The 15,936-nt window shown below is 39.9% G+C and overlaps 1 protein-coding gene, 1 long non-coding RNA gene and 1 pseudogene across 2 annotated transcripts; all 3 read left to right on the top strand.

Moving 5' to 3' along the window:
- Positions 1 to 937: 937 nt before the first annotated feature.
- LOC145466420 (uncharacterized) lies at positions 938 to 5,129 on the top strand. Its single transcript, XM_081450134.1, has one exon. The coding sequence runs from the start codon at positions 1,205 to 1,207 to the stop codon at positions 4,220 to 4,222; it is 3,018 nt and encodes a 1,005-aa protein (XP_081306260.1). The 5' UTR covers positions 938 to 1,204; the 3' UTR covers positions 4,223 to 5,129.
- A 78-nt stretch (positions 5,130 to 5,207) lies between these two features.
- Positions 5,208 to 11,688, top strand: LOC145466421 (toll-like receptor 6; annotated as a pseudogene).
- A 400-nt stretch (positions 11,689 to 12,088) lies between these two features.
- LOC145466602 (uncharacterized) lies at positions 12,089 to 15,647 on the top strand. Its single transcript, XR_014041954.1, has 3 exons — positions 12,089 to 12,150; positions 14,949 to 15,061; positions 15,565 to 15,647. It is a non-coding gene; the product is annotated as an uncharacterized LOC145466602 (long non-coding RNA).
- Positions 15,648 to 15,936: the final 289 nt, after the last annotated feature.

The raw sequence follows: 15,936 nt of genomic DNA, 5'->3' as shown, positions 1-15,936 counted from the left end.
ATGTTAGATATGAATTGACTCCAGGCTGCTAAAGAGCTAGTGAAATTTATTACATGGTGAAATATTTAGCTCTTTGTGTGTAGTATTCAAGGAGATATTGTCTTTCAAAAACTGCAAAATGTCTGGTTGGCAAAAGCGTTAATGAGCTCTTACATTCTTTGTAAAATTTTGAGTTCAAGTTTTAAACCCGTGTTGCACAAAAAGTATTCAATACATCAGGCTCATATTCATCGGCAGGTTTAATCGTGCTATGACCTTTCAATATTCAGAACTGATTTATTTGTAGCTCCATCAGAAACTGAATTGCTTGTGCTAACGAGGCAAATATTGTAAACAAGGATTCCCCTATACTCTACACTTTTTAAGTCACTGAAAAGCGACGACCCTCAGGAAGTAGTCATGGAAAAGGTTGCGGTTAAATCTAAAGTATCCAGGCTACTTTCAAAACTTTACGATAACGCGTTTCTCAATCGACTGCGAGGGGCGAGGATGGGTAAAATTGTTGTACAGACGTCAGGGTTGTTAAGATATAATTGTAGAAGACACGCCTTTAATAGACAGTCATACACTCGTTGTTACGGAAGCCGTGGTCAAGCTAATATCGTTATTGTAATTCCCTCCCACACTTATGGTGTTGTAGTAATACTGTTAATGGTGATATATCGCAGCTTTGCGGTCTGGCAATGATTGCATGTGGTTAAAGGAGCTCAGTCACGGTATTTTGAGTTATTTTAGCCACGGAGGAAACTACCTTTACATTCAAGGAAACTCGAAAATAACAGTTCACTAAGATAGAAGAACATTAAAGAGATAATAATAAATCATGAATGAACAAGAATGGTTAAAGATGGAGAAAATTGACACAGATTACAAACGACGAACTTCGAAACGTTTTTAGGCTAAAGATGGGCAAACCGTGATGTAGCTATTTTTAAAAATGTTTCGACAGAGATTGTTAACGAGCCAATCCGAAAAACTTCCTGTTTTTCGTCAGAAAAACCCTTCAGTATCGAGCTTTGAATAAAACCTTAAAGTCTGATTCAGAGACTAGTTCAATTTGTGGACGCACCATTGTCACGACTTAGCGTACGTCTTACTTGCGAGCAGTCCTTCCTGTTAATGGCCCATGTGTAACAAACAGTGCTCCACAGAAATATATATAGCTTGTCCGACAGGAAAATCAACATTGATTTAATATCAGACGATGGGTGGATACGTAGTTGTGTTGTTGACCGTTGTAGTTTGTTTAGCCCCGACTTCAACCTGTCAAAACGAAAGCAAGCTGCCGTGTCGGCTGAATGCTAAGGGATCAAGCAATTTGAGTAATGGAGAAAAAAAGCAAGCAGCTGTTCTCCAGCGGAAATACGTAGAATGTATGCTGATCAGCCAAGAGTCTGGAGTGAAGTTTACGTTTGACATCAACTTGGCTCTAGATGCGGCTGAAGTTGATAACAATACTTTAGTTGGTGTGAGTGTCACATTTTTGTGCCCATCATCAATTGAGCTCGATTTCATCAACCCGCAAAACACTTCCAACAAAAACATTTTGCTAGTTCTGTTTTTCCGGGGCGCCTGCAAAGTTTGGACGCGAAACCTTGTCGCCTTTGCCAAGGCAACTGATTTCCGAACGATACTTTTGAAAGGAAAGAATACGAAATGGTCGAGTGTATCCACCTTGACAAATTTAACTCATGGAAGTGAGAGTCTTTTGAGAGACTTCAGAGAAATTACGTTTATCACAGCTCTCAACAGTCTGCCTGAAAACATCCCTCGTATGCTCACTGATACCAAGAACGTCTGGCCAAACATGGCTGAAATCTACTTTGAGGATACGCCGATTAAAGAGATTCCAGAACAATGGAAGATTACAATGCCTCTCTTGCAAGGGCTTTACTTGGTAAAGTGCAATTTGACAAAACCTCCAGAATTTCCTTGGAATAACTCCACCCTTGAACTCTACCGTGAATTGAGAAGAACAGACGATTCCGAGCAATTGTTCCCAGTTGAACTGCAAAGCAACCTTTATGTCCGCGGACTGTATCTAGACTATAACAATATTGAGGACTTAACTTCTCATGAGTTTCGCGGATTCTTGCATGTCCTAAGCCTTCGAGAAAACGGTTTAAAGGCAATTGGATCGTCATGTTTTCGCAACTTGAAAGGAATTCAAACGATTGACCTCTTCAAAAATAACTTGGCTTCTCTACCTCAAAATCTGTTTCAAGGTTTACCTTCCTTGCTAAACATTATTCTTGGATCTAACAACTTGACGGTCATTGACCAAAATATATTTAAAGGGCTGAGAAAGATCAAGAGGATTGCTCTAGACCGTAACAACCTACATTCTATTCCAAACGGGTTGTTTAGTTCATTAAGCACCCTGGAAGTGTTGTATTTATCAGGCAACAACATCGCAAAAATTGAGGACAACCCTTTCCCAAAAGATTCTGCTTTGCAAGAGCTTTACCTCTTCAAGAACAGGCTGTCTTCCTTTCCTCCATGGATATTTTTATTGACAAAAATTAAATTAATCGATTTATCGTTTAATCAGTTAACGTTTGAAGATCTTGACAAGGCGTTAGATGAAAATCTCATACCGCTGAATGACCCGATTAAAAGCGGGAAAAAGCCGATACTTCTTGATTTGTCCAACAACAATATCACCAGATTAGTAGATTACGATGGACTGGACAGGATAAAACAGGACGAGGAAATCTCTCCTGTGCAGCCACCTCAAGCCAAATATACTTATCTCTGGAAAGCTTACGTAATCATTTTGAGTGGAAATCCGTTAGCTTGTGACTGCATCATGTCTGCTGTGGCACAAGAAATTGAAAAAATATTGCAAAAATATCCTTTGATAGAACCATGGTTTAAAACCTGGCGATGTCATTGGCCACTTGAGCTAAAGAGCAAATCGATTCTTGAAATAAGAGAAGATCAGTGGGTGCGGAGAGAGACTGAGCTTGAAGATCGCAATTGTCCCACAGAATGCACCTACCGGGAACGCTGCTCCGATGGAATAATAGTCGTTGATTGCGAGGAAAAGAAACTTACAGAATTACCAAGCTTAATGCCACAAGGTCTTATTGAATTGAACTTGATGAGCAATGATATCCGGGATATTCCAGCATTTCCTTATTTGGAAAACGTGACTGTTCTTAAACTGACAAACAACAAAGTTGAGCGGCTGAAGGCCTCCACAGTGGAGAAATTAAAACGTGTCGAGATTCTGCTCATTGATGCTAATAACCTGACAACTCTACCCAGGGAAATTGAATCTCTGAATTTTACAACGTTGGCGTTGGAGCAAAACTTGTTTAAATGCGACTGTACGACTAAATGGATGAAGCACTGGCTGGTGAAGAATAGACGTCGAATACGAAACATCGAAAAGGTGTTTTGTAACTCGGAGCATGCTCTTGGCCGAGCAATTTACAGTTTACCGGACGACGAGTTCATCTGTGCTACCATTAAGGAAAAGAACACAGAAAAGACAGTACCTATAGGAACCATAGCTGCCTGTACCCTTGGTGGTCTGCTAGCTTTAATACTGATTGTTGGTATTGTTTTGTACAAATATTATAGAGAAGTCAAAGTCTTCATGTACACCCACTTCAACTGGCACCCGTTTGATCGCATTGATGACTCGGATCCAAATAAGATATACGACGCCTTTATATCGTTCAGCGGGAATGACTTCGACTGGGTGAAGACCACGTTACAAGAACGACTAGAAAATCACGACCCCCCTTATAAACTATGCTTTCACCACCGCGACTTTCCAGTTGGCGAGCCAATCGTGGAAAGCATTTTCAAAAGCGTGGATCAAAGTAAACGCATGTTAGTGGTGCTGTCTTCCAGCTACGCAAAGAGCGATTGGTGTTTGATGGAATTTCGTGAAGCTCATCGAAAAGTGTTGGAAGATCGCATGAAATACCTGATAGTTATTCTGTTTGATGATGTGGACTCGACAGAGCTGGATGAGGAATTTAAGTTGTACCTTCGAACCAACACGTATTTGAGCGTTAGCGACAAGGGGTTCTGGCAAAAGCTGTATTACGCGATGCCTCCTCCTTCGTCGACGGAATCAGTTGAGGAGAGAAGTTTCGAAAACGTTGCTTTAAGCGGGAACATTGATAGCTCTGCAGAAATATTACAACAAGAGGCGCTGGAGATGGCCCATAACACAGCGGACACCATAGTACTTGTTGAACAGTAGAGCCGTCGCATATGCGTAATGGCGGTGGACAAACCGAAAAGCCAAATTAAAGAGAAAATAGCGGCACTGAAATTAGGCATTCGAAGAACAATAGAAAAGAGTAACTGCTTGTGTGATTCATATTTCTTGAGGCGTAAGTGACTTTGATTCAAAGGCCCTATGGGCTGCCTCGTGTTACTTGTTGTAGAGTTTCGCCGGACATGTGGCCGCATTTGCCTTTCAAGAATTGGACTAGTTTGCAAGAACCTTTTTCTGTAATACAAGCGTACCCTAGATAAAGTAAACGGAGAGCGCATTTTCACTTTCGGTATTTTTACAAATATTTAACCATTATTCGCCAAAGGCGAAGTGAACATTGGTAAATATTCACAGAGACGAAGTCTTGGTGAATATTCAGCAAAGTTCACTGAGCCTGAGGCGAATAATTGTTTTAGTATGATTATTAGACGTGAGTATAAAGGACTACGAAATAACGGACTAAAATATAAAAGCACAGACGCAATTGTTGGTGTGCATACACGTATGCAGCCATAGTTTTAATAATAAGCTTGCATGTACATCGATTGTCAATCAATTTACTCATCGAGTTTGGCAGTAAAACAAACGAGCGAAACACTACGAAAAATAAATTCATCCGGTACGTTTGTTTTGTGGTTGTTGTCTTCATTCACAGTTGTCATCATTGCCTAAAAATTAGTAACTTTAGTCTGAAGAAAAATAAATTTCGGTCAATCGATCTGACCTGTTGGTGATCGACGCAACCACTGCGTTTACGATTCTTAAAAGCCTTGAATACGAGTTCTTGAAAAGATTTTTGGTCCAAGGGCGACAGCAGTCATTTTAAAAATTTTCTATCCTTTCAAATATCCTGGACTTGGAGTGATGTCTTTCGAATAAATGAAAACTTCATTCAGCAATTGTCCGCCATGTTTACTTGCCGAGATGGTAAAGGTGGCGAGCCTAGTAACCAAGCTCCAGCAGGGTGAATATAGCGTCATATGATGAGCTTTTCGACCAAACAGAATGTCCAATTCTTATATTCACCTCTAGAAATTATATTAAAGTCAAATATAGTCAATATATGGCTATCACCATAGTCAAACAGTATCTGTTTGACTATGGTGATAGCAAATTTTTAGAGGTCATAAACGTGTCTGTGTGGTTTTACCACACAGTTTTTTTTACACCTTGCTATAAAACAATGCTAGCGGCCTTTCTAGCAGTGTCCGTTTGCTGGTGCAGACGAAGTGCGCGAAGTTTGCTACTGTTCGTGAAGTACGTGACGCTCGAGACACATGCGAACTTGTGCCACTGTTTGTACCTGCTGTCATCTGGTGTAACTTGAAAAGTTACGATTCCAGTTAGCCGGAGACCTCCACCTTATGTTTTGAACTAAACCGTAGAAAGTTATTCCTTTCTCTAAACGGCAAAACTACCCATAAATTAACAAAAACGGCAGGGTACATTCAAAGCTTTATGATAACGCGTTTCTCAATCGACTGCGAGGGGCGACGATGGGTAAAATTGTTGTAAAGACGTCAGGGTTGTTAAAATAGAATTGTTGACGACACGCCTTAGACAGTCATACATTCGTTGTTACGGAAGCCGTGGTCAAGCGAATATCGTTATTGTAATTCCCTTCCATACTTATGGTGTTGGAGTAATACTGCTTTGCGGTTTGACAATAATTGCATGTGGTTATAGGACCTCAGTCACGGTATTTTGAGTTATTTTAACCACGGACAAAATTACCTTTACATTGAAGGAAACCTGAAAAGAAGAGGTCACTAATATAGAAAAGCTTTGAAGAGATAATAATAAACCATGAATGAACAAGAATGGTTAAAGACGGAGAAGATTGACACAGATTACAAACGACGAACTTCGAAAAGTTTGTAGGCTAAATTTTTCAAGATAAATTTTTCAGTTTATTAATTATTAAATAAGTAATCGTAGTTAGGTGTCCCCAATTAGTATACATTGCATGCTAGCGACTTCGACACGTTAATAAAGTTCTTATCTTGTCTTATCTTATCTCATGCGCAAACCGTGACGTAGCTACTTTTAAAAATGCTTTGACCGGCAGAGATTATAAACGAGCCAATCCGAAAAACTTCCTGTTTTTCGTCACAAAAACCCTTCAGTATCGAGCTTTGAATAAACGTTTGAAGTCTGCTTCAGAGACTACTTCAATTTGTAGACGCACTATTGTCACGACTTACCGTACGTCTTGGGTGACTTGTTTCGACTGTGCTTGGGAGCAGTCCTTCCTGTTAATGGCCCACGTGTAACAAACAGTGCTCCACAGAATTATATAGAGCTTGTCACAGGAAAATCAACATTGATTTAATTTCAGACGATGGGTGGAAACGTAGTTGTGTTGTTGACCGTTGTAGTTTGTTTAGCCCCGACTTCAACCTGTCAAAACGAAAGCAAGCTGCCGTGTCGGCTGAATGCTAAGGGATCAAGCAATTTGAGTAATGGAGAAAAAAAGCAAGCAGCTGTTCTCCAGCGGAAATACGTAGAATGTATGCTGATCAGCCAAGAGTCTGAGGTGAAGTTTACGTTTGACATCAACTTGGCTCTAGATGCGGCTGAAGTTGATAACAATACTTTAGTTGGTGTGAGGGTCACATTTTTGTGCCCATCATCAATTGAGCTCGATTTCATCAACCCGCAAAACACTGCCAACAAAAATATTTTGCTAGTTCTGTTTTTCCGGGGCGCCTGCAAAGTTTAGACGCGAAACCTTGTCGCCTTTGCCAAGGCAACTGATTTCCGAACAATGCGTTTGAAAGGAAAGAATACGAAATGATCGAGTGTATCCACTTTGACAAATTTAACTCATGGAAGTGAGAGTCATGTAAGAGACTTCAGAGAAATTACGTTTATCACAGCTCTCAACAGTCTGCCTGAAAACATCCCTCGTGTGTTTAGTGATACCAAGAACGTCTGGCCAAACATGGCTGAAATCTACTTTGAAGATGCGTCCATTAAAGAGATTCCAGAACAATGGAAGATTACAATGCCTCTCTTGCAAAGGCTTTTATTGGTAAAGTGCAATTTGACAAAACCTCCAGAATTTCCTTGGAATAACTCTACCCTTGAACTTGCCCGTGAATTGAGAAGGACAGACCATTCCGAGCAATTGTTCCCAGTTGAACTGCAAAGCAACCTTTATGTCCGCGGACTGTATCTAGGCTATAACAATATTGAGGACTTAACTTCTCATGAGTTTCGCGGATTCTTGCATGTCCTAAGCCTTCGGGAAAACGGTTTAAAGGCAATTGGATCGTCATGTTTTCGCAACTTAAAAGGAATTCAAACGATTGACCTCTTCAAAAATAACTTGGCTTCTCTACCTCAAAATCTGTTTCAAGGGTTACCTTCCTTGCTAAACATTATTCTTGGATCTAACAACTTGACGGTCATTGACCAAAATATATTTAAAGGGCTGAGAAAGATCAAGAGGATTGCTCTAGACCGTAACAACCTACATTCTATTCCAAACGGGTTGTTTAGTTCATTAAGCACCCTGGAAGTGTTGCATTTATTTGGCAACAACATTGCAAAAATTGAGGACAACCCTTTCCCAAAAGATTCTGCTTTGCAAGAGCTTTACTTCGGCAAGAACAGCCTGTCTTCCTTTCCTCCATGGATATTTTTATTGACAAAAATTAAATTAATCGATTTATCGTTTAATCAGTTAACGTTTGAAGATCTTGACAAGGCGTTAGATGAATATCCCATACCGCTGAATGACCCGATTAAAAGCGGGAAACAGCTGATAGTTCTCGATTTGTCCAACAACAACATCACCAAATTAGTAGATTACGATGGACTGAACAGGATAAAACAGGACGAGGAAATCTCTCCTGTGCAGCCACCTCAAGCCAAATATACTTATCTCTGGAAAGCATACCTAATCAATTTGAGTGGAAATCCGTTAGCTTGTGACTGCATCATGTCTGCTGTGGCACAAGAAATTGAAAAAATATCGCAAAAATATCCTTTGATAGAACCATGGTTTAAAACCTGGCGATGTCATTGGCCACTCGAGCTAAAGGACAAATCGATTCTTGAAATAAGAGAAGATCAATGGGTGCGGAGAGAGACTGAGCTTGAAGATCGCAATTGCCCCACAGAATGCACCTGCCGGAAACGCTGCTCCAATGGAATAATAGTCGTTAATTGCGCGGGAAAAAATCTTGCAGAAGTACCAAACTTAATGCCACGAGGTCTTATTGAATTGAACTTGATGAGCAATGACATCCGGGATATTCCAGCATTTCCTTATTTGGAAAACGTGACTGTTCTGAAAATGACAAACAACAAAGTTGAGCGGCTGAAGGCCTCCACTGTGGAGAAATTAAAACGTGTCGAGATTCTGCTCATTGATGCTAATAACCTGACAACTCTACCCAGGGAAATTGAATCTCTGAATTTTACAACGTTGGCGTTGGAGCAAAACTTGTTTAAATGCGACTGTACGACTAAATGGATGAAGCACTGGCTGGTGAAGAATAGACGTCGAATACGAAACATCGAAAAGGTGTTTTGTAACTCGGAGCATGCTCTTGGCCGAGCAATTTACAGTTTACCGGACGACGAGTTCATCTGTGCTACCATTAAGGAAAAGAACACAGAAAAGACAGTACCTATAGGAACCATAGCTGCCTGTACTCTTGGTGGTCTGCTAGCTTTAATACTGATTATTGGTATTGTTTTGTACAAATATTATAGAGAAGTCAAAGTCTTCATGTACACCCACTTCAACTGGCACCCGTTTGATCGCATTGATGACTCGGATCCAAATAAGATATACGACGCCTTTATATCGTTCAGCGGGAATGACTTCGACTGGGTGAAGACCACGTTACAAGAACGACTAGAAAATCACGAACCCCTTATAAACTATGCTTTCATCACCGCGACTTTCCAGTTGGCGAGCCAATCGTGGAAATCATTTTCAAAAGCGTGGATCAAAGTAAACGCATGCTAGTGGTGCTGTCTTCCAGCTACGCAAAGAGCGATTGGTGTTTGATGGAGTTTCGTGAAGCTCATCGAAAAGTGTTAGAGGATCGAATGAAATACTTGATAGTTATTCTGTTTGATGATGTGGACACGACAGAGCTGGATGAGGAATTTAAGTTGTACCTGCGAACCAACACGTATTTGAGCATTAGCGACAAGGGGTTCTGGCAAAAGCTGTATTACGCGTTGCCCCTTCCTTCGTCGAGGGAATCAGGTGATAGAAGTCTCGAAAGCGTAGCTCTATAACTCTGCACAAATATTACAACAACGCAAGATGGAGATGGCTCATAACCCAGTAAACGCCCCAATGCTTGTTGAACAATAGTACCTTTCCAAGGCTAGGAAAGTAGAGGCAGTAGCGGCACAGAAATTAAGCATTCGACGAACTAGTGAAATAAAAAACTGCTTGTGACTTATATTTCATGGAACGAAAGTCACTTTTAATCAAAGGCCCTCTGGGCTGCTTCGTGTCACTTGTTGTAGAGTTTCACTGGACATATGGCCACATTTGCCTGTCAAGAATTGCTCTAGTTTGCTGGAACTTTTTTTATTTTTGTAATGCAAAGGTAACGCTAGATAAACTACAAAGGAACAATTTTTCACTTCCGGTATTTTTACGAATACGATCTGACTCGATCTGGCCCAATCTGACGACTCTTATTTACAATTAATGTTTGTGATTTATACCTCTTTGGTTTTGTCGGAAAGTGTGCGTTATATATGTTAGTTTTTGATCGGGTCATTGTGATCTGTAGATTTTCTGATGTTAGGGCTATATTTAGTTTTTTGGGACTTCAGTATTTACGACCTTTTCGTAGCAAAAAGGTTTCCTAAAATAGATTGTAGGTTAGAATTCCATTTGAGGAACGTTTACGCGGCTCTGTAGTAAAGTCAACTTTAAGCTTAAGTCTGTTGTTAGTTGCTTTATTTCATGGATTGAAATGATGCTGATACCAGAGGAATCGAAAACCATTCAGCACGAATCAGTTCCGAGTGATTCGTCTTCGAGTGATTCGACTTAATGCAAGTAGCGTGACGCGATGTAATGCTCATGCCAAAAATAAAATGTAACGTAAACAGAATGCAAGCGTTACACCTCCGGTATTGTCACGAACGATCTGGCCTCATCTGACCCATATTGACCACATCATACCTAACATGACCAATTTAGAGGGAATCCACCAGACGTTCTAGTAACAAGTGGATAAAACTTTGTACCAAGATTATTTGCATCGTATTGTAACCTTCTGTGCGACTGTTTTAAATATCTTCACAAAATAAATCATTTCGAACATCACCAAGTGTAGAAAACATAATTTTGAAGTTCATATGAAACATTGGCAAGTACTGGTGAAATGAGACTAATGATGAAATTTTGCCTGTGTTTGCACAATTTCTCTGAACTTTGAAATGTGTTTTCCTGAGTTTCCATGAGAAATTGTTTTTGGTGTTATTTCAGGCAACTTTTTATATCTTTAGCTTTTAGAAAATGCAAAATGGACTCTAATATGCTTAAAATTATTCTGGTACAAGGTTTTTGTCCACGTAAAACTGAAATTGCTCGATTTCCCATCGGAGTTCGTCTCAATGTTTGTGATTATACATGTTGCTTACTCTGAGTAAATGTGCATTAGAGGTTAGGTTGTAATCGGCTAATTGTGATCTCTAGATTTGCCTGATGTTAGTCCCCCTAAAAAGGTCTGGATCTGTTTAGCGTGACTGAAAATCAATGCCGTCAACTCTTCTTTTTAGTAGTTGTGTTTATAATATATGGAGTAAATTTATTAAATAAACAAACTAAACATAAAACATTTCGTCAACCTTCTGCCCCTCCCTTACGCTTTTCCAAGGCCCGCGCAAGTCCGGCTGTCAGTGAATTGTACATCATGCGGATGACTTCTGACGTTTCGGTTACCGTGCTGTTTCTCGTCATCACTTCATCTCCTTCTGCAACTCTTTGCCGCTGCTTGCATTCCTCCACAATGTCCCTGTGTAGAAATACTGACCAAGCAATGTTTGTTTACCTTTCAATTTCCATTGGGAACCAAGTGGCCATCAATTATTTAGGAGACGCGGTGGGTTTATGGTTAGCGCACTAAAATCCCACACCGAATGGTCTGAGTTCGTCGATCGGGCCCTGACCGGGGCCACTGTGTTGTGTTCTTGGGCAAGACACTTAACTCTCACGGTGCTATTCTCCACCCGGGAGTATAAATGCGTACCAGCCAATTTAAAATGCTTTATCCTGTTAAGAACAATGGCGAGCACCGAAGTATAAGATCGCTGTTGATTTGAATGTACAGTCTTCTAGAAAGTCTAATCCAAGGGAAAGTGTACTTATTTTGAAACAAGTTTATTCAAAATTTAATCAAGAACAAAACAAGTGTTTTGACAATTCTAACGTTGCAGTTTGAATATATTCTTCAACTATACTTTTTATTTCCTGTGGAATATTTCAGCGAGCGAAACATTTGGACTAACGGCGAAGTAATTCATAATTTTTTTATTAAGTTCTAGTTTTCATTTAGTGTTTAGTGCTTTTTATTTGATTTTAATTCTGTAGCGTTTTCAAAGGCCAGTTTCGATATATTCAACGGAATTCTTAAAAGGCTCTGAGGCTTAGGGGACCAAAACAAAAGGCATTGTTTATTCCTTCCTCAACTTCAACGTGATTTATTTTGTTTTAGTTCTCTAAACCTTCGCGCCATGTTGAAATTTTAATATATCGAAATTGGCCTATACATTTCGAACGTAATCATGCAGTCGTGATAAAGTCTTCAAGCCTGGAATGCCACATGGCTAAACTTATTGCTTTCTGTGTTTTCTCCTCAGGGTGAAAACAACAATTTTTCCATTTCATCTTGGATAGGGAAGCGTTTCTTTACACACATCACGTGAGTATGATGACCTTACTGGACTTTTTTATTTCTTCGTCTCGTCTCATTTGGACAGTCTACATGCCTTGAATGGATCTTGGACTTTTGAACGATGGGCCTAAGTGGGTCTAAGAACTGACAAAAAGGAGTTGGTTACAAATTCTCATCCTGCGTTTCCTGATATCTGAAGCATAGACTGGTCCTGCATCCAAATTGCTGGCACAAGATAAGAATTCTGTTTAGGAACAATTGGACCGTCTGCACGCGCTGAATGGATCCTGAGCTTTGTACTAGAGATGTGGGTAAGAACTGGCCCACAAGGATGCCGGTTCCACCCTGCAAATTCTCTTCCTGCGTTTCTTAATTTGTGAAGCACAGACTGGCACTACATCCAAATTGCCGGCACAAGAAAAGAATTCTATTTAGAAACAATTGGACTGCCTCACGGACTGAATGGATCTTGAGCTTTGTACAAGAGATATTGGGTGTAAGAACTGGCCCACAAGGGAGCTGGTTCCACCCTGCAAATTCTCTTCCTGAGTTTCTTGATCTGTGGAGCATAGACTGGTCCTACATCCAAATTGCCGGCGCAAGAATTAAAACGTGTTTAAGAACTGTCTGCATGCGTTAAGTGTCCTTCACCTCGCCCAAAATGAGGTAACCGTAATCAACAGAGAATCACTGGATATGTAACCCCATTATGACTTTCTTGTCTATTTTTCTCTTTTCTCTTAGTTAAACCCACTCCCTTACCCTCTTTGATATTTACCCAGATTACGCTCGCCATATAGTGACAGATGGTGTGAAGTATTCGCACGATGATAGGGTAAAAATAGGGGACGGAAACAACAACGTACAGTTAAACCTAACATAGGTCCACAATGCATACATTTGGCTAGTGGCGTTTACGCGTTTCTTTTCCCGGTTGGCTTCATTGTTAAGGCGTGACTTTCAGTTTAATTGATCTCGATTTGGGAATTTTGTTTTTAAACCTGATTTTTAAAGCGGGAAATCTCTGGTGATTATCGAAAGTTCTTCTTCCTAATTTCCATTTTATATTGCTGAATGCTACTAAATGTACAATTAAATTCTGGGGAGGAACTACAAGGTTACGATGATGAAAGTGGATAAAAGTTCATCAAATTTGATTTTGTGACAGTATGTCAAGATGGGTATCCAGTAGAGCTATGGTACGCAATGGTCTTCATTCAATTTAAAAAGAAAAACGATCACCGTACAGGCAATTAGTTAAGAAATATAAAAATTTCGCAAACCTGAGAAATGACAATGGGGAAATGGTTCGAAGTAGTTTGCGTAGTGTGCGCCAAATAATTCAATCAGTGGGCTTGTTAATAATATTAACGTATCCAATCACAGCGCGTTAAAAAAAAACAAAAAACAAGAGATCAACCCGTCTCCTCCTGCTTCTCTGACTGGGGGGGTGGGGGTGGGGGGGGGGGGCTGGGGATAGCACGCTGTGACAACTAAAAGATAAACTGTGTGAACGGGCAGGTTTATGTGGATTTTGGGGCAAACCGTGTTTTTAAGTTATCTTTGAGGGTTAAGTTTGGAGATTAGAACGTGTAGGGTTTTTTTTATGTAGATTTTTTCAGGCAGGGATTTTAGTTGGTGTTACATCACGGGTTCACCCCCATATTCTGATCTCTATTTTTTCCTTAGTTCGATCATCTACTCGGGCGCTGCAGCGATTCTCTGGCAGGCCATTCTGTTTTTAGGACGTAACACTGTTTTCATTACCTGAGCGCTGAAGCAAAGAAGCTGCGTGTTTAAAAACAATGCCATGCAGAAAACTGTCAAAGACTGAACGGGATAACATATTGTATAAGGGCTTATATGTCTTTACATAGAACTTAAGCAAGATAAATAGTTGACCTTTCTTTGGCCAAAAACGATCAGAGTCGAGAAACAAAAGGTGTACACTGGAACACACAAGTATGGGCGGTTTCTTCATGTATTCTTTTTTTTTATAAGACGAAAAAATAAACGTTCGAGCGCAGGATTTGAACCTTCGACTCTCGCACGACAGGCGCGCACCCAACCATTGCGCCAACTGGTGACCATTGGTGTGGAGGGAGAAAAATTAAGTTATATTGCTTCGAGGCTGATGGTTATCTGCGACTTAAGTCAACAGCTGGCTCAAAACTATTTCTGTTTGTTCGATTTGCTAAATTTCTTTGTAAGAATTTCTGAATAAAACGCCAGATGTTAATGCAACAATAAAACGCCTTCGAAAATGGCACGTTTGTGAACTCGAGCGACCTGCGAGCTTAAAAAATGCTCCAAAATGCTGTGAAACGAAATATAAACTTTTAGGTTTTTTTTAATGAAACAGAACCTTGCTGGACAATTAGATGAATTTTATCGATGATGGTAGTACACACAAGAAACAGGCAACGATTTTGTATTGACTATTTACATTTTTGAACGTTTCCATTTTTATTGCAGTACGGACAGTCGCATTTGTGTTGAAGATTACAGTATTATCACTGGTTAAAAGCGCATTTTGCATCTTATTTGCGCTTAATCACATTATATTTTTCATTTAAACCGAGTTGTAAACAGTGTGGGAAGTTAAATGAGTTCATGTTTTACGAAGTGTGTTAGCCAAAAAAGAGAAGAAATTCAAGGCTGCTTCAATGGGATTCGAGCTTGTGATCCGCGCGCCGGCGCGTTGCTTTGTACTGACTAAGCTAGATTCAGTCATGATACGTTGGGAGAAGATCAACTGTAGGTTCTTATATCCCGCAGACTAACATGGGAAAAGTATTTATGAATTTTTTTTTTTTCTCTCTAAGGTAACAGCGATCAAGGAGCAACTTTGAAGTCTGAACAGATGGCTTTCGAAAGGACCATGAACATTGTAGAAGTTTCTCTGACATTTCTGTGTGAACGCGATGGGAAAACACGGGTAAGTCATATCGTTGACATGTTTATTCCACAACCCTAGTTTGTTATGCATAGTTTCTTTCTTACTACAATTCAAACACGAGCGGCAGTAATGGATATGAAACTTGACATCTTTCATACATTGTTCATCATGTGGTTATACGGCAATCTTTCCAGTCGAACCATCGATTTAGTTATTTATGGAGTGAAGTTCGTGGGTTTATAAATATATTTACAACGATTGTGATTACCGATTGATTACGCTGAATCACTGAAAGCTTTACGCAGACAAGGCGATATGACTGCTCGAAATATTCTGGGGAAATATATTATCTGATTCCGCGAGTTTGACAGCTTCAAACAACTATGAACGCCGGAAACGTTTTCATATGATTTCCGCAGTGATCAAACGTGAAGCTAGTCTATCGAGTTGCGAGGAAGCATTCAGTTCCGTTTAATGTTTTAACATTCACGGAAAAAGCTGTCAATCAACTTTATCTATCTTTCCTGTACTGTCTCTTTCAGATACTTTAGAAATGACCGGTTTGAGAAAAGGCCAAGAAAAACATCAAAGGTGGAAGAAAGAAAGTCCGCCATCACTAACTAGTATTTATTTTATACCGATCTTGTAGGATAACTTTGAACATACGCCTGGGCGGTTGATATCACATTTCTCGTAGGATTTTTTCTCTAAGTGTTTTTGGCAGGAAACGTTTGTATATAAAAGTTCACTCGCGCTCTGTTCAGATGCCTTGAAAGTAACCAGTTTGATGAGTAGCCCAAAAAAATAGTTGTCTTAAAAGAAAGGAAAAAATTGATATGGATAGCCACCACCTCCCCGCCAACAACCGCTAACTAGCATTTCTTTTATACTTTTTATCAAGAGTAGAGTTCCCA

This window comes from Orbicella franksi, chromosome 13 (assembly GCF_964199315.1).
Source record: "Orbicella franksi chromosome 13, jaOrbFran1.1, whole genome shotgun sequence".
Taxonomy (NCBI): Eukaryota; Metazoa; Cnidaria; class Anthozoa; order Scleractinia; family Merulinidae; genus Orbicella; species Orbicella franksi.
The sequence above is the reverse complement of the archived record's forward strand: the minus strand, read 5'-3'. Positions and strand labels throughout refer to the sequence as shown.

Bases quoted from the DNA above. Each gene is read 5' to 3' on its own strand.
- LOC145466420 (XM_081450134.1), top strand. From the start codon at position 1,205: ATGGGTGGATACGTAGTTGTGTTGTTGACCGTTGTAGTTTGTTTAGCC.